Below are 21,484 nucleotides of genomic sequence, written 5' to 3'. Positions count from 1 at the left end.
TACCTATTCTATCTACCCATCCATTATCTATATCTATCTATCTATCTATCTATCTATCTATCTATCTATCTACCCATCCATTATCTATCTATCTATCTATTTATCTATTCTATCTACCCATCCATTATCTATCTATATCTATAATATCTATCTATCTATCTACCCATCCATTATCTATCTATCTATCTATCTATCTATCTATCTATCTATCTATCTGCTCTATCTGCTCTATCTACCTACCTACTTACCTACCTACCTATCTTATTGTTATTCTCTCTCTCTCATATTTGTAATATTAAAATTCAAAATTCAATTTTTATATTATATAAACAGTGTTGTCTGAGTACAGTTATTTTTAAAACATAGTGATAATAATATTCATAACAATAATATAACAACAACAACAATAATAGTGTTTGCTTATCCATAGCCATTATAATTTTTATAAAGTGCATACTGTACGTCCCATAGATTGTATACTGGGGCATCTGAATGCTAAGAGAGACATGAGATAAATCCCTCGCAAAACTAGAAAACTAGCAAGTGAAGGACAAGCTCAGCCTGCATCCTGAGCTGCTACCTCTCTAAATCTGCGTTTTTCAGAAAATCTAGACAAGCAGCGTTCTGCCAGCTCAGTTATACAATCGATGTGACGCCAGACCCAAAGTTCTTATTTCTTTGACGGTTCCCTGCTGAAGTCACTGAAAAGTGACTTGGGAGCATTTTTCACACTTGAAAAATGTGGCGGAGAAAAATCCACATTGACCGACTTCTCATTTAGCATCATAAATTTGGGGCTCAATTGGATTCATAAGTGGAGAACTACCTCCATCTTAATCCCCATCGCCACCACCCACAAGCCCAGCTTGGATCAATCAATCAATCAATCAAGGCTCACCTCTTTCTTCCTCACTGGTTGTGGACGATTGGCTTGGGGGTTGTGACTCTCCCGCAGGAACCTCGGGGTCTTCCGGGAACCCCCACAACACACCAAGTCGGCGTTGCCGAAAACGCTGCCTGGGGTTGTCCTGGCCATCTTCATCCCCGGACCCCGAAGCTTCTAGTACCGGCATCCGGGAACTCAGATGGCAACGGCGGAAGTGGACTGGCGGGCTCTCGGGCAGGGTGGTGCTGCTTGCTTTGCAGGAAAGGGATGGCGAGTTGGGTGTGCTGGAAGCTTTTGGGGGGGGGGGAATGAAAAAACAATTTTGGAAAATGCAGAGCTAGGGGGGAAAAGGCACCTGAGAATGGATGGAAATTGCAAAACATTTAAAATTAATTAAAATCCTGGGTGGTTTAGATGGAGGGAGAATCAGAACCCCAAGGGAATCCATTGGACAGAATTGGAAGGGACCTTAGAGGTCTTCTATCTATTGCCATCACTCTGCTAAACAAATAATTCCCTCAACACTGTCAAACTATTTACTAAGTCTGCACTACTTAGTACCACTGTCAAACTATTTACTAAGTTTACTAACTATTTACTAAGTCTGCACTACTATTAGACTTTTCCCTCCCCCTAGGCTTATAAAATTTATGCATGGTATGTCAGTATGTATGATTGGTTTCTTAAATTGGGTTTTTTTTAATTAACTTAAATATTAGATTTGTTTACATTGTATTATTATTGCTGTTAGCCGCCCTGAGTCTGCGGAGAGGGGTGGCATACAAATCTGATTAATAAATAAATAATAAATAAATATTACTACTATTTCCCCCTCTCATCATTCCTTTCACCCATTTCCTCCCACTTAGGATTGTATGTAACTTGTTGCTTGTATCCTTAAGTTTTTTTTTAATTAATATTGATTGTTTCCCGATTCCTTATTTGACAATCCTTAAGTGTTGTACCCCATGATTCTTGACAAATGTATCTTTTCCTTTTATGTACACTGAGAGCATCTGCACCAAAGACAAAGCCAGGGTGGCGCAGCAGGTAGAGTGCTGTACTGCAGGCCACTGAAGCTGACTGCTAGATCTGAAGGTCAGCGGTTCAAATCTCATCACCGGCTCAAGGTTGACTCAGCCTTCCATCCTTCCGAGGTGGGTAAAATGAGGACCCGGATTGTGGGGGGCAATAGGCTGGCTCTGTTAAAAAAGTGCTATGGCTAAAATGTTGTAAGCCCTGAGTCTAAGGAGAAGGGCTGCATAAAAATCAATCAATCAATCAATCAATCAATCAAACAAACAAACAAACAAATAAATAAATAAATAAATAAAACAAATAAACAAATAAATAAAACAAATAAACAAATAAACAAATAAATAAAAAATTAAATTAAATTAAATTAAATTAAATAATAAAATAAAATAAATTTCTTGTGTGTCCAATCACACTTGGCCAATAAAATTCTATTCTATTCTATTCTATTCTATTCTTATTTGTTCTATTCCATTCTGTTCTATTTTCTATTCTATTCTATTTTATTCTAGTCCAACCCCTTTCTTGAGCAGGAGACCTTATGCCATTTCAGACAAATGGTTATCCAATCTCTTCTTAAAAACCTCTCCTTTTTAGAAGGAAGGAGGGAGGGAAGGAGGAAGGAATAACAGAGTTGGAAGGGACGGAGGTCTTCTAGTCCAACCCCCCTCCTCTAACAGGAGACCTTACACCATTTCAGATAAATGGCCGTCCAATCTCTTCTTTAAAAACCTCCCATGAATGGAGGAGAACCCACAAGTTCTGGAGGCGAATTGTTGTGACATCTGGGCAACAAATAAGTCTCCATCGACTGGGTAACCAGACACACAACTGAGCTGCTTCCATTCAGCTAGTCCCAGACTTAACAACCCTTTTGTTTAGTGTCTGTTCAAAGTTTACCACGGCACTGGGAAACAAAGTCATTTATGAACATTTTACACCCCCACAGATCCGTCCGGACCTCACCTCTACTATCAAGCCCATGTTCCTCGGCCCCTGCCAGGCTCTCGCTGCTGCTGCCGGCTCCTTCCGCTATGGGACGCGGCTGTTCCCGTCGAAGTTTCATCAGTCTCCTTATCTTGCCAGCAATCCAATTACTTTTCCTAGCACCCAAGAGGGTGAAGAGGACAAAAAAATGAAATTATAAGCCTTTTTTCAAGTCAAAGAGAACTGAATGGACACGGTACCTCACCGAAAAGGCAAATACCACTCATCAAGAATTCTCCAGAACCATAAAACCAACAAATTTGAAACTTGGTATGTATGTTCATCTTGGATTCTAGATGCTCGCTAAGAAAGAATTTTTCTAAATGACCATCGGATCGTTAGTATTTTCTTTATACAGTATTATATTAGCATGCTCCGTTGCTAAAAAGTTTAGACGTTCTACTCCCCCTCCCCACCTGAAAAGAACTCCAACTGCCAGTTCTGTGATGTCACCATGATGTCACCAGCGCTTTGCTACTAGTTCTATAGAACCAGGAGGAACCGACCCATGATGGTCTAGAGCAGTGTTTTTCAACCAGTGTGCCGCGAGACATGGTCAGGTGTGCCGCGAAGAAGGAAGCTCAGGTTCCGGTCTCACAACTTTTTGCTGAGAGAGTGAGAGTGAGAAAGAGACAGAGAAAGAAAGAGAGAGAGAAAGAGTGAGAGAGAGAAAGAAAGCAAGAGAGAAAGAAAGAGTGAGAGAGAAAGAAGGCAAGAGGAGAGAGAGAGAAAGAAAGCAAGAGAGAGAGGGAGAGAAAAGGAGAGGAAGGGAGAGAGAGAGAGAAAAATGAGCAAAAAGGGGAGGAAAAAAGAGAAATGAGAAAATGATTGAGATAGAATGAGAGGAAAGAGAGAGAAACAAAAGAGAGAGAGAAGTGACTCTTGATTTAAAGCATATGATAAAAAGCACCCAAAGAATAAGAGAGAAAAAAACCCAGCCCTCACCTGTTTTTGGAAATGGTTCAAGAGTGTGTATACACACACACACAAGGGTGGGGAGGAGACAGGAATAGAAAAAGAGAGGAGAGTGTCTTAGGGTGTCATTTTGTGTCATTTTGGTTGGTGGTGTGCCCCAGGATTTTGTAAATGTAAAAAATGTGGCGTGGCTCAAAAAAGGTTGAAAATCACTGGTCTCGAGAGACTGGTGACAATGGCAATAGAAAGACTCCATAACCCATAAGCAGAAGCTGCCCCTGGGCAGGAAGTAGGCAGGGGCAAAGCAGGTGCCCTTAATCTAATCACCCAAAACCTGATCCCCTACCGCCACGCTTCTTCACACGTGAAAGAGCGTGTGCCACATTCGGCGTATCACACTTACTTGCCACGGGGCATCGCAGGTTCCAACACCCGGTATTGGTCCATAATTTTCTCAACCAGTTTTTGCTTCTCTCGACGCAATTCACCTAATTTGTCTCTGGAGGGAGAAAGAACAGAGGTGGGTGAGTGGGTAGGTTTGGGAACTGGATAAGCCAGTAGAAATGATAAAAAATTTACAATTTTTTGCAAATTACTGTGTATATTTGCAAACATACTGTGTGTGTTTGGTTTTATAATAAGGGTTTTTAGTTGTTTTTATTAATTGGATTGTTACATGCTGTTTTTATCATTGTTGTTAGCCGCCCGGAGTCTGCAGAGAGGGGCGGCATACAAATCCAATAAATAAATAAGTAAGTGAGTGAGTGAGTGAGTGAGTGAGTGAGTGAGTGAGTGAATGAATAAACAAACAAACTAACTAACTAACAAACTAACAAACTAACTTTAGACGAGACACCAATAGTTTTAAAGTGTACGGGAACAAGCTATCAGTCTGTTAAACAAGATTAATTGGATAATAATAACAATAACAACAACAACAACAATAATAATAATAATAATTCCTATTAATCTCATTAATATGATGATAATTCACTCAGGGGAAGGTAAAGAAGGAAAAATACCGTTCTTGAATTTTTTTTGAAAAATGCTTTTGAATTTTTTAACAAAATGAATTAAAAAAATGGTTTTTTTTGCATTTTTCAGGTTTGCTAGCACTGCGAGGAAGCGAACCAGCAGTGAGGTAAGTTGGAACCCACCCCTTTCCCGTCCCCTGTTCCCAACGGCATGTGTGAACTGAACCAGCTAGGATTTTCTTGCAAGGAATCTTGAGCATTTAATCGAGTGGTGCGAATGGCCTAGAGGTGGCGCTCTCGCCTCACACAATCAGGAGTTTGATCCTTGGTAGAGGCAGCTATTTCTCTCTCTCTCTCTCTGGGCACTCTGAGAATAGATTTGCAGAACAAAACTCCACCCAGGCGACCGGAAGGGCAATGGGCCATTATTATTATTATTATTATTATTATTATTATTATTATTATTATTAATTAGATTTGTATGCCGGCCCTAGTCTATGGAGAGGGGCGGCATACAAATCTAATAAATAATAATAATAATAATAATAATAATAATAATAATAATAATAATAATAAAACACTCTGCTAGCTCCATTCAGTTGCCCAGACTCCATCCCACAAGAGATTTGGGGGTCACTAAAAGAAGAGGAGGATGAACCTTGAGCATTTAATGGGATAACCCAGGGGGAAGGGTTGTGCACGGACGTTTTTTGCAAGCAATCTCAAATATATATACATTGGAATAACTCCCCCTGGAGGTCAGGACTGCCCCCACCCTCCTTGCCTTTCGCAAACTCCTAAAAACCCACCTCTTCCGCCAGGCATGGGGAAATTGATTCCCCCTGGCCGTTCCATTTTATGTATGGTATGTATGGTTTAATTGGGATGTATGAATATTTTATATTAAGAGTTTTAACCATTTTAATCATTGGATTTGTACTGTGCTTTGCTGTTGTGAGCCGCTCCGAGTCTTCGGAGAGGGGCGGCATAATACAAATCTAAATAATAATAATAATAATAATAATAATAATAATAATAATAATAATAATAATAATAATAATAATAATAATAATAATAATAATAATATGGCTCCTGGTGGGGCCAAGAGGCAAAAAGGAAGCTGTGATGCTCCTTCTAAATACAGTAATACCTCGTCTTACGAACCTATTGGTTCCCGGGGGAGGTTCGTAAGACGAAATATTGATTCCCATAGGAAACAATGTAAGATCAATTAGTCCGTGCAACGAAAAAAAAACACACAAAAAACCGCCGCTGCCCGGCTGTTTTAAAAGATGACAGCTGGCCGGCGGGGCTTCTCAGCGGCCTCCCGAACCTGAACTTTCACCGAACTTCCGGGTTCGGCATTCGGGAGGCCGCCGAGAAGCCCCGCCGGCCAGCTGTCATCTTTTAAAACAGCCAGGGGCTTCTCAGCGGCCTCCCGAACGCCGAACCCGGAAGTTCGGGTTTGGCGTTCGGGTACAGGAGGACGCTGAGAAGCCCCCCGGCTGTTTCAAAAAACGACAGCCGGGCGGCAGCGGGTTCATAAGAAGGAAAAAGTTCGTAAGAAGAGGCAAAAAATTTCTGAACCCCGGGTTCGTATCTCGGGTTGTTCGTAAGACGAGGGGTTCATATCATGAGGTACCACTGTACACCAAATCACACATAACCCTTCCCTGGTACAAGCTGATACAGGAGATGAGCCTGTAGCCTAGAGGCTAAGGCCACTAGAGCCCCAGGTTCAAATCCCACTAAGGGTGTGGCTACCTGATGAAGGGAAATATATATAACCTTGACTGAATTGCTGCTGATTCAATATATATATATATATATATATATATATATATGTTAAATGTTTTTTTAGCTGGAATTTTAAAATTAAGGGAGACTAGGATGGTCCCATTTCGGCCTTATTAGGCCTCATCCGCTAGCCACACCCTTTCTTTTACTGGGATTCGATCTGGTGAACTTCTGCATTGTAAAGCAGAGAACTAGCAGTTAGAGCTATCAGATCTGAATCCTTCCAGCTCTGTACCAGGGAGGGGGTATATGTTTTTCTTATGTCGGATCACCCTGGTATATTTAAGGAACGTCACATTATATATATATATATATATATATAATGGAGGGAACCAGCGGTTTAACTGAATTGCTGTTTTTGGGGTGGGGTGGGGGTTTTTTTTGCTTGAGTGGCAGCCAACTCACTGGTACTGACGCTGCTCCTCCTGAAAGTGTTCTCGGTTTTCCATGCTGCGCTCCAACAGCTGCCTGTTCTCCCTGCTCAACAGCTGGATCTCCAGAAGGAGGTGTCGATTCTCCTCCTCCTGCTTGCCTTTCAACTGGACCAGGAGCTGCGGGGAGAGAACGGAGGTCTTGTCACTGAATGGACCGTCGGGGATGCAGCTTGGATATCCAGGTGATAGCAATAGCAACAAGGCTTGTTATATACCGCTTCACGGTGCTTTACAGCCCTCTCTAAGGCAGTTTACAGAGTTGGCATTTTTGCTGGGTCCTCATTTTATTCACCTTGGAAGGATGGACAGTCAACCTTGAACCAGTCAGGATTGAATCCCTGACTGTGGGAAAGAGTTAGCTTGCAATGATGCATTCTAATCACTGGGAAGGAAGGAAGGAAGGAAAGAAGGAAGGAAACATAGAAACATAGAAGACTGACGGCATAAAAAGACCTCATGGTCCATCTAGTCTGCCCTTATACTATTTCCTGTATTTTATCTTAGGATGGATCTATGTTTATCCCAGGCATGTTTAAATTCAGTGACTGTGGATTGACCAACCACGTCTGCTGGAAGTTTGTTCCAAGGATCTACTACTCTTTCAGTCAAATAATATTTTCTCACGTTGCTTTTGATCTTTCCCCCAACTAACTTCAGATTGTGCCCCCTTGTTCTTGTGTTCACTTTCCTATTAAAAACACTTCCCTCCTGAACCTTATTTAACCCTTTAACATATTTAAATGTTTCGATCTTGTCCCCACTTTTCCTTCTGTCCTCCAGACTATACAGATTGAGTTCATTCAGTCTTTCCTGATACGTTTTATGCTTAAGACCTTCCACCATTCTTGTAGCCCGTCTTTGGACCCACTCTATTTTGTCAATATCTTTTTGTAGGTGAGGTCTCCAGAACTGGACACAGTAGTATTCCAAATGGGGCCTCTCCAGCGCTCTATATAGCGGAATCACAATCTCCCTCTTCCTGCTTGTTATACCCCTAGCTATGCAGCCAAGCATCCCACTTGCTTTTCCTACCGCCCGACCACACTGCTCACCCATTTTGAGACTGTCAGAAATCACTGCCCCTAAATCCTTCTCTTCTGAAGTTTTTGCTAGCACAGAACTGCCAATACAATACTCAGATTGAGGATTCCTTTCCCCCAAGTGCATTATTTTACATTTAGAAACATTAAACTGCAGTTTCCATTGCTTTGACCATTTATCTAGTAAAACTAAATTATTTACCATATTACAGACCCCTCCAGGAATATCAATCCTATTGCACACTTTAGAGTCATCGGCAAATAGGCAAACCTTCCCTACCAAACCTTCTCCTATGTCACTCACAAACATATTAAAAAGAATAGGAAGAAAGAAGGAAGGAAGGATAGCCTGGCCAATAAATGTGATGTGTGGCTGTGATTTAAATGGGTTTGATTTTTAATATATCGGGTTTTTAGCTTATGTAGTTTATAATTCATTAGATTTGTCTTTGTATTTATATTATATGCATTGAGCCGCCCTGAGTCTTCAGAGAGGGGCAGCATACAAATATAATAATAATAATAATAATAATAATAATAATAATAATAATAATAATAATAATAATAATAACAGCACTTCACAGTGCTTTACAGCCCTCTCTAAGCAATTTGCAGAGTTAGCTTCTTGCCCCCAATAAGCTGGGTCCCCATTTTACTGATCTCGGAAAGATGTAAGGCTGAATCAACCTTATTTATCTATTAGTTTAATTTATATGCCACCCAACTCCCTAAGGACTCTTCCTTCTGCTGGTTAAGATCAAATTGTTGGCAGTTGGCAGAATTACCTTGCCATACTGCATTCTAACCATTGGGGAGGGAGGGAGGGAGGAAGGAAGGAAGGAAGGAAGGTGATTGGTGACCATTGCTAAATGTTTGGAAGCCAGAGACTCAGACTAGCATTTTGCAAATCCTGATCTATTCTACTTTCTTTCTTTCTTTCTTTCTTTCTTTCTTTCTTTCCTTTCCTTCTTTCCTTCTTTCCTTCTTTCCTTCTTTCCTTCTTTCCTTCTTTCCTTCTTTCCTTCCTTCTTTCTCTTTCCTTCCTTCATCTCTCTCTCTCTCACACACACACCAATTGTGTGGGACAGAAAGGAGGAAGGTGATTGGCAGCCGTTGCTAAAAGTTTGGAAGCCGGAGATACAGACTAGCATTTTGCAAACCCTGATCTATTCTACTTCTTTCTTTCTTTCTTTCTTTCTTTCTTTCTTTCTTTCTTTCTCTTTCCTTCCTTCCTCTCTCTCTCTCTCTCACACACACACACACACACCAATTGTGTGAGACAGAAAGGCAATTGGGAACAGGTGGGCTTACCTCGCATTGGGTACTCGGGCGCCCCAAGGTCGTGTCCAGCTGCTGGTTCTGCTCTTTCAAGGCGGCATTCTCGGCTTCCAGCTTTGCCTGCTCCAACTGCAGGCCGGTCAGCCGGTTCTGCGTTCCTTGAAGCTCACCCTGGAGGTCATCGTGATCTCGTTCGCTCTGGACCAAGGCTTGCTGGACCCTGCGGTAGTTTTGGGAAGGACCATCCTGTCACCCAAGGCGTCTTCCCGTCCTTATGGTGCTCCTACCTCCCAGCTTGAATAAATCTCAATTACACCCCCCCCGCACGGTACAATAATTATCAAGGACAAAACAAAAAGAGATTAAGAGAGTTGGAAGGGATCTTGTAGGTCATCTAGTCTAACCCCCCCACCCAAGCAAGAGACTCTACATCATTTCTGACAGCTCCCACAACTTCCGAATGCAACTTCTGTCCCATGGGTTGATTGTTCTCACTGTTAGGAAATTCCTCCTTATTTCCAGGTTGAATCTCTCCTTGGTTGGTTTCCATCCATTGTTCCTTGCTTAGCCTTCAAGTGCCTTGGAAAATAGCTTGACCCCTTTCCTCCTCTCTGGGGCACCCCTCAAATATTGGAAGATGCTCTCATGTCTCCCTGTGGTTCTTCTCTTCACTAGATTAGCCATGCCCAGTTTCTGCCACCGTTCTTCGTATGTTTTAGTCTCCAGTCTTTTGATCATATGAAAGACCATTGGACAGGGGACGGAAGGCACACTAGTGCACTTATGCACGCCCCTTACTGGCCTCTTAGGAACCTGGAGAGGTCAATCGTGGAGAGTCTAAGGGAGAAATGTTGGGGGTTAGGGGTTGACACTACTGAGTCCAGTAATGAGTTCCACGCTTCGACAACTCAATTGTTAAAGTAAAGAGATTTCCCCAGCCTTACCGCTTATGTTCTTCTTTTAAGTTGGTGTATTGCTCAGCCAAATCCTGGTGCCGTCGCTCGGCTAGCTCCAGCCGTTCCTTCTGAGCCTGCAATGCCACCTCTTGTAGCTCCAGGCTGGTCTTCTGCCCCAACAGTTGGTTGTGCCTGTAGGCAGGAAGATTGAGCTTCAGCAAATCACCCATCTTTTTTTAAAAATAATCCCTCGCGGGGCGAAGTCTTGGGCAACTGAGCAGAGCTGAGTGTTTACTGCTCTTTCTGTCACCAGTGTGGATATTTTTTAATTAATTTATTGATTAATTAAAATTGTATTTTATTTTATTTATTTATTTTATTTATTTTATTTACATTTTATTTTGTTTACATTTTATTTTATTTATATTTTATTTTACTTTATTTTATTTTATTTTATTTTTTTAATTTAATTTAATTTTATTTTATGTTATGTTATTTTATGTTATTTTATTTTATTTTATTATTATTTTATTATTATTTTATTATTATTTTATTTTATTTTATTATTTTATTTTATTATTTTATTATTTAGTTTTATTTTATTATTTAATTTAATTTTATTATTTAATCTTATTTAATTTTATTTAATTTTTGATTAATTCATTGATTAATTGATTAATTGAATCACCTGCTCTCCAGTTGCCGCTGTTCCTTTTCCAGGCCGCGCAGCGCTGCCTTCAGGCCGGCTTGCTCACTTAGCATCCTCTCCATCTCGTCCGACTACTGCCGGTGGAGCAGCGTCAAGCGGTCGTGATCCAGCCGGAGCTGCTCGTAACGTCTCCGCCATTCTTCCGCCTCCAGCCGGACCGACGGAGCTTCGGGTTCGTGCCGTCCCGACCTCTGCTGGATTTCGGACGGCTGCCTGGCCAGGAGGGATCGCTGGGAAGGTCGACGTGAAGGCAGGTCACAAAAAGACAAAAGATTTAAAATGGAAACTCTCGAAGCAAAGGAATAGAGATAGCGGCAGCTCAAATGCAGGCTGGCCACGATAGACGGTCAACCATAAGGGCCAGTATTCTGGTCACTAAGCAAGGCGGCTGTAACTGGGAGATGGGCAGCATATGAATTTTTGTTCTTTCTATCATCTTATCTATCATCTCCCCCCGTCCATCCATCCATCTATCCCCCATCTCTCTCTATCCATTATCTCTCTCCATTTATCCATCACTCTCAATCTCTCTCATCTATCTTCATCCGTCTGTCCATCTATTCGTCCACCCATCCAATCCATATCTATCTGTCTATCTGTCTATCTATCACATCTCTATCTACCTATCTCCCTATTTATCTATTTATCTATCTATCCTCTCTCTCTTTCCTTCCATTATCTCTCTATTTATCTAATCATCTATCTCCATTTATCCATCATTCTCAATCTCTCTCATCTATCTTCATCCATCTGTCCGTCCATCCATCCGTATCTATCTGTCTGTCTCTATCACATCTCTGTCTGTCTACCTACCTACATATCTACCTATCTATATCTATATCTATCTCCCATCTATCCATCCATAAGTATGTATGTATGTATGTATGTATGTACAGTATGTACGTACGTATGTATGTTTGTATGTATGTATGTATGTGTCTGTCTGTCTATCTATTCATCCATTATCTCTCTATTTATCTAATAATCTCTCTCCATTTATCCATCGCTATCTCTCTTTCTCATCTATCTGCATCCATCTTTCTTTCTTTCTTTCTTTCTTTCTTTCTTTCTTTCTTTCTTTCTTTCTTTCATCTTCCTTCTCTATGTAGCCAGCCAGCCAGCCATCTATTATGTATGTATGCATGTATGTATGTTTACTTCAAATTTATCGATTAATTTATACAATTTACATGCTGCCTCATCTCGCTGTTAGAACCGCCTGGCTTAGCCAAAGAAATCCTGATCCCACAGGTGGCCATAAACCAACGACCCCCTCAAATTTATTTACAAGGTTGCTAAGCAAGTCGCACCCAATTGTTAAGTAAAATATCTGTGCGGCTGTTGAGTGAACTGTGCAGTCGTTAAGCGAATCCAAATCCCTTCCTCCCATGGGCTTCCCTTGTCCGAAGCTCACCCGCGAGGTGTTGTTTTGAGGCTGGGGTCTCCCGCTCTCTTCCTGGCCTTCTGCCTTTTGCCGTGTCAGGCCCGATAGCACCGTCTCGAGGCTGCTTGCCAGGGACTCCAGTTGGGTCAGGCGTCCGGTGAGAGCCGAATTCTCAGCCTGGAGAACAACACCAACACAGCAAAACTCCCCTTTAACCAAGGTCTCGCTTAGCGGCAGAACTTCGCAGCTTTGTGGATGTCGTAAGTCGAGGACTACCCGCATTTCCCTGCAGGTGTGTGTATGTGAAGGGAACCAACTTTTTGGCACTTTTTTCTCACCTGAGTTTGAAGCAGTGGTTCCTTGGGGAGGTGCAGTTCCTCAAGCCGCCCAACGAGGGCGCTCTTGGGTCGGGCTTTGCAACTGTTCCTTGCTTTTGCTTGGCTGCCAAGACAGAGGAACCCATCAGCCCAGGAATCTATTCAGGATTTGGTCTCATTGGAACAGTTTTGTTGAAGTTCAATTTATATATGTCTATAAATGCAGATATAGGCTTTGGAAGCAGATTTCCTAATTCCCCTCCCTTGTTCTCTCCTTTCCTCCCCACTTTTTTCTTATATTACCCTCCCGCTTTTCCTTCCTTCCTTCTTTCCTTCCTCCTTTTCATAGCCTCTCTCTTTCTCTCTTTCTTTCCTTCTCTTCTTAGTCTCCCTCTTTCCTTCCTTCCTTTCCTCCATCTCTCTGTCTCTTTCTCTCTTCCTTTCTTTCCTTCTGTCTTTTCTTTCCTTCCTTCTTTCCTTCCTTCCTTCCCTCTCTGTCTCTTTCTCTCTTCCTTTCTTTCCCTCTGTCTTTTCTTTCCTTCCTTTCTTCCTTCCTTTCCTCCCTCTCTGTGTCTCTTTCTCTCTTCCTTCCCTTCCTTCTGACTTTTCTTTCCTTCCTTCCTTCCCTCCCTCACTCCCTCCTTCCCTCCCTCTCTGTGTTTCTTTCTCTCTTCCTTTCTTCTGTCTTTTCTTTCTTTCCTTCCTTCCCTCCTTCCTTCCTTCTTTCCTTTCCTCCCTCTCTGTGTCTCTTTCTCTCTTCCTTTCCTTTCCCTCTGTCTTTTCTTTCTTTCCTTCCTTCCCTCCCTCTCTGTCTCTTCCTTTCTTTCCCTCTCTTTTCCTTCCTTCCCTCCCTCCCTGTGTTTCTCTTCCTTTCACTCTGTCATTTCCTCCCTCCCTCTCTGTATCTTTCTTTTTCTCTCCTTTTCTTTCCCTCTTTTTTCCTTCCTTCCTTCACTCTCTGTGTCTCTCTTTCTCTTTCTCTATTGCTTTCCTTTCCCTCTCTTTTCTCCTTCCTTCCTTCCTTCCCATCTCCCAGAACTCCCCAGCCGTTCACAGAATGATCACACCATCATCCTGAAGCCATAAACAAAACTCCCACCCCAGACCTCTATAGCCTGCATCCCCATAGAATTTCCCTAAGTCCAGTCTCAGCCGCCCCCCACCCTCATTCCCAGCAACTGGCAGCCCCCCCCCCCCTCCATGCTGGGCCCAGGCTGACCTGCTATCAATCTCCGGCAGAGGATTTCGCAGCTCCTTCCGCAGGTGGTCTTGAGACTCAGCCGCATTGTCTCTGGAGGGCCCGGCCTTCTCTCTCGCCAGCTCCTGCAGCGCAATCGGACACACCCTGTGAGCGAAAGGCCTTGGCCAAACCATCTACTCTTCCACAACTCCATTCCAGAGAGTCCTCCACTTACAACCGTTCATTCAGCGAGCATTTGAAATTACAAAAGAGACTTACGACCGCTTTTCAGACTTACAACCGTTGCGGGATCTCTATGGCCCCGGGATCGAAATTTGCCAACTGACTCATATTTACGACGGCTGCCATGTCCCACAATCCCTTTCTGTGACCCTCTGCCAACGGGGCAAGCCCGATCCACTTAACAACCATGTTACTACCTTAACATGGCAGTGGACCAGAATACCTCCGGAACCGCCTTCTACCGCCTTCTACCGCACAAATCCCAGCGGCCGATTAGGTCCCACAGAGTTGGCCTTCTCCGGGTCCAGTCGACAAAACAATGTTGTTTGGCGGGCCCCAGGGGAAGAGCCTTCTCTGTGGCGGCCCCGGCCCTCTGGAATCAACTCCCCCCGGAGATTAGAACGGCCCCCACCCTCCTTGTCTTTCGCAAATTACTCAAGACTAACCTATATCGCCAGGCATGGGGGAACTAAGACATCTCCCCCAGGCTTTCTTATATTTTATGTTTGGTATGCATGTGTTGTATGGTTTTAATTGTTGAGGTTTTATATATACTTTTTTAAATATTAGATTTGTATTACTATTATATTGTTTTTGTTATTGTTGTGAGCCGCCCCGAGTCTTCGGAGAGGGCGGGCATACAAATCTAATAAATAATAATACTGTAATAATAATAATAATTATTATTATTATTATTATTATTATTATTATTATTATTATTATTAACAACTGCGGCGACTCCTTCGTAACCCAGGTCCAAACCTAATTAACCCCTCCCTCTCTTAACAACGGGAAGTCTGGGGCTCAGTGGTGGCCATAAACCGAGGACTTACCAGCTCCAGCATGGCGGTTGCTTTCTCCTTGTCCTCCAGTTGCCTTCTCAAATTCGTGTTCTCCTGTTCCAGCCGCCCAACGCTTTGGAGAGCCTCTCGTAGGCCGGTGAGCTCTGCAGCCTGCTGGCGCGTTTGAGCCTCCAGCCGGGCCAGGTGTCGTCCCTGCTCAGTCAGCGCCTCCTCCTGTGCCTGAGTTTTGGCCTTCAGCCTCCAGCCGTCCTTGTCCGCTTGCCGCCGGGTGCTCTCCGCTTGGCTCAACGCCTCCTCCAAGGCTCCTTTCTCGACCTCCAGCTGAGCCAAGGCAACCCTGTGTTGTTCTACGCTCCGTTGCAGGTTCTGGAGCTCCTGTCGCACTCCGTCCAAATCTTCTTCCCTCCCTCGGAGTTTCTGGGCTAGCTGGGCGGCCCGAAGACGTTCCTTCTCGAGACTTTGCTGCGCCTGGTTTAAGTCGACCTCGGCTTGGGTGGCCGCCTGATGCAAAACCCGCGATCCGGCTTCCAATGTCTCCTTCTCCCGCTCGAGAGCCTGCATCTCTTCCGCCAGGCGCTCCGTCTCCAAATGCCACCGCTCGCATTCTTCCCGGGCTTCGGCGTACGCTCCCCGGAGGTGCCTCAGTGTCTCCTCGAGGCTTGCAGTCTGTTTCGACTCGGCCTCCCTCATCTGCTCGGCCTCTCGCAGTCGAGTCTGAACGCTGGACAAGGCAGCCTTCATTTCAGTGACCGAGGACTCAATCGAGGGTTGGCCTTCCTCCGTTTCGGTCTTTTGCGGAGCCAAAATCCGTGGTTTGTGTTCTTGAATATCAGCGTTCTCCTTTTCTGCCTGGCTGGGCCTCCGTTCTGGCTAAGGGGGACAGAAATCAGAGTTGGAATGGCTGCTTAATGCGTTGCCCAATAAGATATGCATTTCCAAAAAAACCCAGGGTAGATTCGCAAAAGAAGCTGGTTTGGTCATTTGCATTCTTTGAGAGAGTTGTTGAGGCTACTTGGAGGTTTATATCAGGGCCTTCTCCACACCCATTTGCACTACTCCAGTGATGCTGAGGACACCGATAAACCTCAGGATCACCTGAGCTTTCACCACACAGTAGTTTGCACTACAGATAAACCTCCAAATGGCCTCCATGACCCTCAAAAAGAACGCAAATGACCAGAGCTGTCTACAAGGAGTATTCCCCTATATCCGGTCAGAACTGAGGAAGCTTCTTGGAGGAGAAGCGAAACGTCTTCTAAGAAAAACTGGAAAATCTCGTCGCTTCTTGAAAAAACTCCTTTCTTCCCCCTGTATTTGCCCTTTAGGAGAACCAGGGAGGGTCAAAATCTTGAGACCCTTCCTCATATTACATTTCTGCTCTGGACTCTGGATTTCTCTTATCTGACTGCTCTTTTGATTGCAGCTCTTCCCCTTGTTTGTGTGTTTATCTACTTACTTACTTACTTACTTACTTACTTACTTACTTACTGATTTATTAGATTTGTATGCCGCAGACTCGGGGTGGCTAACAGTAAAAAGACAACATAAGCAAATCTAATATTAAAAAAATCTAAAACCCCCAATTTAAGAGATCAGTCATACATACAGTCATATCATACATAAATTTTATAAGCCTAGGGGAAGGGAATATTTCAATTCCCCCATGCCCTACGACAGAGGTGGGTTTTTAAGAGCTTACGAAAGGCAAGGAGGGTGGGGGCAACTCAGATATCTGGGGGGGGGTTGGTTCCATAGGGTCGGGGCCGCCACAGAGAAGGCTCTTCCCCTGTTCCTCAAGGTTCTTCTCACCGTCCATAACACCCATCTCCTAATGATAGAATTTGGTCCAACAGCGCTCCTCCCCTCTCTCTATCTCTATCTCTTCCATACCAGTCCATCATGGTTGGCATCCTTCAGCTCCACTTCCATATTCTTCGATCCCAACGCAAGCTGCGTCTTACGCCGTTCCCGGTTCTCCTTTTCTAGGGCGGACAATCGATCGGCCTCCTTGATCTCAAAGTCCAGCAAAAAGGGTGCTTCGGAGAATTCTGCAACCGGGAGAGAGAGAATATATATATATATTCTTCTATTAATTCTTTATTATATTATACAGTATATATAATTATAAAATAAAATAAAATAATAAACATACAGTGGTACCTCTACCTAAGAACGCCTCTACTTAAGAACCTTTCTAGATAAGAACCAGGTGTTCAATATTTTTTTGCCTCTTCTTAAGAAGCATTTTCTACTTAAGAACCCGAGCCCGGGAAAATTTCCTAGGAAATTTGAGAGCAGCACGGAGGCCCGGCCAGTTTCCTGCCATTCCCCCTGGGTTTCTCTCTCTGGTGCATTCTATGGGAGGCAGCCTTGCGCCGGGTGTATGAGAGGGCCATGCTCCTCCTCGCTGTCTCAAAGTCCCTCTTTTTTTTTAAGCCTTAAAAGTTTTGGATTTATTTTATTCCCTTTAACTCTCCTTCTTCCTTCGTCAGCGACTGTCCTCCTCTTCTTCTTCCTCCTCCTCCTCCCACCCAAATTCCGAGCTTTTATTTCTTTCCTCATGGGTTTGCACACATTCTTTGCTTTTACATTGATTCCTATGGGAAAAATTGCTTCCACTTACAAACTTTTCTACTTAAGAACCTGGTCACGGAACGAATTAATTTCGTAAGCAGAGGTGCCACTGTATGTATGTATATATATATATATATTTGTTTTCGTAGATTTTCACGGGTATATGTAGGTAGATTGTTCTGAGTTCGGGTTTTGCCCTGTGTAATATTTTGCATGTCTATGCGACGTTTCGGTGAAATCACATTCACTATCATCAGGCTGGAGTTTCAAGCTTCGTGCTGTTGTAAAAAAGAAAAGGGGAAAGAGAGAGAGGGAGAGGAAGAGAGGAGGAAAGAGAAAAAGAGAGGGAGGAGGAAAGAAAGAGAGAGAGAGGAAGAGAGAGAGGAAAGAGAGAGAGAGGGAGAGAGTTAAATCTTGTCCATTAATTTTGAAAAGAATGGGCTCTCTCCAGCCATTCGGGTCTGAAAAGAAGGAAAACTGAGTTTTGCAGGATGCTGTGTGTTCCTGGGGCGATTCTTGACAACTCTTGAAAACACCCGTGTCTTTATCGTGGTGGGGTGGGGTGGAAGAGAAGCGTCGCGCAGCTCCGATGAACAGAATTTAAACCTTGCTCCACTGAAGGCACTATCTCTTGCAAATTGGTCCACGTCCAACTCAGCCGGTCACCGATTTCACTGGCAGGAGTTGTCCGGTTCACATGATGGTGGGAGGAAATGAACTCCAAACCCGGGTGGAGATACCCTTGTAACTTTAGAGTACAACAGAATGGACTTTCTTTCTTGGCCAGGTTGCGGGACCGCCTCCTTCTGCATGGATCCCAGCGGCCGGCTATGTCCCCTAGAGTCGCCCTTCTCCAGATCCCGTCAACCAATGTCGCTTGGCGGGACCTAGGGGAAGAGCCTTCTCTGTGGGGGCACTGGACCTCTGGAATCAGCTCACTCCAGAGATTCGTATTTCCCCCACCCTCCTCGCCTTTCGTAAGAATCGTAAGACTCCTTTGTGTCTCTCCGGTTGCGCTAACATGGCCCTGTTAAGAAATTGGAACTTGGACGAAAGAGAACCCTGATTTATTTCTCGGATGCGATTTGCGACATTGACACAAGCAAGACAACAACAGGACTTTCTGTAAAGGGCTTGTGGCAGCGGCTGCGAGGCTTTAAGTTTTTGGCTGGGGGGCAGGCAGGAGGGACAAACTGACCCCCACCCCACCCCAGCGCTTTGTCTCCCGCCAGGCAAGAGCGCTGAGCAGGAAGTTCTTCCGGCCATGGGCAACGGGTGGGGAGGACGCCACCCAGACCCGGGCTGGTTCCGCTTGACCGCCTGGCTTTTGAGCGTCTTAAGAAGCCAGGACTTTGACAAAGACATCATTGACTAGATACCCAGGGCCCAAAAACCGTCACTGGAGCACATCTGTTCCTCTACCTGGCGAACGTTCTGTGCCTGGTGCAAGGAACAAGATGTTGTCACCTATCAGTATCCCTCTTTCCAAGGTCCAAGCAGGGCCTAGATAGGGGACTGTCGGCTCTCTCAACCATCATTGTCTGTGGCACCTGACCATCCCTGGCGCACATTCCCCTAGTGTCCAGATTCCTCAAGGGCGTCTCCAACACTCACCCGCCTGTCATCCCCCGCTGCTCCACATGGGATCTTCCCAAAGTACTACCCTTCCTTAATGTATCTTCTAATCGTGAAGATGCTGCCTTGACGTTATATCCTCTCCATAAACTAAAACGATTTCGCGACACAGGGCAGCAGCGTTCCTGCCCTTCGCCTCTCTAACCTTCTACCAACCACTGGCCCTGCTTGTTCTCTTCCGCTGGCTTCCCGCTACACAATAGTCATATGAACATTTCCCGCAATAGCTAAATGCCTTGCTGTTGTGGTTCAGCCTGAGCTGGATCAAAGACCAGCTGCGTCTCTGCTGGCTCCATGCCCGGGGGAGTCTGAGAGCGGAGGGGAGAGTTCTTTGCAGCCAGACAGTGGAGACAGCAGTCAAGAAAGTGACGATGAAGCAAGGCCTGGGAGCCCTGGGGAAGGGCTATCTCAAGTAAGTAGCTTGGATTCTCTGGATTCCCTCGATGACGAAGCACAAGCTATCAAGCCCTTCATGGCACCGGACCAGAATATCTTCGGGACCGCCTCCTGCCGCACAAATCCCAGTGACCGGTTAGGTCCCACAGAGTCGGCCTTCTCCGGGTCCCGTCGACTAAACCAGTGATTTTCAACCTTTTTTGAGCCACGGCACATTTTTTAATTTTACAAAATCCTGGGGCACATTGAAGTGGGGGGGGAGGCCCTCAAAAAAGTTTGGACAATTTTTTTTCTCTCTCTTCCTCCCTTTCGCTCTATTTTTCTTTCCCTCCCTCTTTCTCTCCCTTCTTCTTTTTTCTCTCTCTCCATCCCTCTTTCTTTCTCTCTTCCTTCCTTCCTCTCTTTTTTGCTCTCTTTCTCCCTCCCTCCCTCTATGTCTTTCTCTCTCCCACCTTCCCTCCCTCTCTCTCTCTCTCTTTCTTTCTCTCTCTCTCTTTCTCTATATCTTGTTTTCTTTTTCTCTCTCTCTCTCTCTCTCTCTTCTTTCTTGCTTTCTTTCTCTCTCTCTTGTTTTCTTTCTCTCTCTGAGCTTCGCGGCACACTTGACCATGTCTCACGGCACACTGGTTGAAAAACACTGGACTAAACAATGTCGTCTGGCCGGACCCAGGGGAAGAGCCTTCTCTGTGGGGGCTCCGACCCTCTGGAACCAGCTCCCCCCTGAGATTAGGATTGCCCCCACCCTCCCTGCCTTTCGTAAACTCCTTAAAACCCACCTCTGTTGTCAGGCATGGGGGAACTTAAACATCTCCCCCTTGCCCATGTTGTTTTGCCGTTTGATTGATTGACTGTGTGCCTGTTTTTTATACAGTAGTCCCTCACCTATCGCTGGTGTTACGTTCCAGACCTGGCCGCCATAGGTGAAATCCGCGATGGGGAATTTATCGACTGATAGTACTTATTTAAATATTTATATTGTAATTGTTTGGTAGGTTTTCATTGTTTTAAGTGTTTATAAACCCTTCCCACACAGTATTTATTTTAGATACAGTAAATACAGTATTTACAATTTTAGATTTTTTTTTTTTTTTAAAAAACCTGCCGATCGAGTTTGGCGGGCTGTTTAAATCTGCCGATCGGCTTCCTCAGAAACCCGCGATGAAGTGAAGCCGCAGTAGGTGAAGCACGGTATAGCGAGGGACGACTGTATATATTGGGATTGTTTTATGAATTTTTTAAATTTAAAATTGTAATTAGATTGGTGGGCATTGGATTTGTTACTATGTACTGTTTTTTATTATTGTTGTGAGCCGCCCCGAGTTTGCGGAGAAGGGCGTCATATAAATCCAATAAATCTAATCTAATCATTAGTATGCGACAGAGACGCATAGATCAAAGGAGAACTCAACTGCGTAGATATTATCAGCGTTGAATGAGGAACACCAGGGGGTTGGGTGCGGTCCTCATTAGCAGGGAAAAGTTTATAAGGCAGGCGAACCCTTTCGGCAGCGTGGAGTGTTATCAAAGGGGAGTTGGTGTTATCTGCGTTTTCTCTCAGCGTTTTTGTTCCTGGCTCGTGGCCCAGCAGCCTTGAAGACCGGCGGGAGGTTTGTGTCTGTTAGTTCAACAGCCTCGTCTGGCATTAAGGATCCTGTGTTTCTGTATGAACAATTGCTTCCGTGTTTCTTTTGGAGTTCCAGTGCTTTCCTGATCTGTAAGGACATTTTCTGTTGGCTTCTTTTCTCTTTACCATTATAAAACTATGTTTGGATTCAACCGGTGTGTCTGGCTTCTCTTTTTGGGTTGGTCACAGCTTCCGGAGTGACCCAGACAGAACACTTGCCCCTCGAGAAAAGCCTGTGCTCAAAACCGAGAAACTCTCGGAGGAAGGACGGGTTAAAAACACGGTTTCTACATCCTCCCTCCCTTTCACACCTAAACTTCCCCCCAAGTCCACGCCGCATGCCCGAAAACCCTTTCAAAAACAGAAAACGAAAGCGA

The 21,484-nt window shown here is 44.3% G+C and overlaps 1 protein-coding gene across 1 annotated transcript; it reads right to left on the bottom strand.

The window, feature by feature from the left end:
* Nucleotides 1-887: 887 nt before the first annotated feature.
* LOC139155982 (coiled-coil domain-containing protein 88B-like) lies at nucleotides 888-19,383 on the bottom strand. Its single transcript, XM_070731364.1, is given in 13 exon segments — nucleotides 888-1,177; nucleotides 2,888-3,024; nucleotides 4,227-4,322; nucleotides 7,000-7,145; nucleotides 9,380-9,566; nucleotides 10,291-10,434; nucleotides 10,931-11,181; nucleotides 12,366-12,539; nucleotides 12,674-12,776; nucleotides 13,872-13,975; nucleotides 14,909-15,748; nucleotides 16,769-16,926; nucleotides 19,323-19,383. Coding segments are annotated over 13 exon segments (2,691 nt in total).
* Between the last annotated feature and the right edge of the window lie 2,101 nt (nucleotides 19,384-21,484).

This window comes from Erythrolamprus reginae, unplaced genomic scaffold, assembly GCF_031021105.1.
Source record: "Erythrolamprus reginae isolate rEryReg1 unplaced genomic scaffold, rEryReg1.hap1 scaffold_193, whole genome shotgun sequence".
In the NCBI taxonomy this organism is placed as follows: domain Eukaryota; kingdom Metazoa; phylum Chordata; class Lepidosauria; order Squamata; family Dipsadidae; genus Erythrolamprus; species Erythrolamprus reginae.
This window is presented reverse-complemented; position numbering and strand designations above follow the sequence as displayed.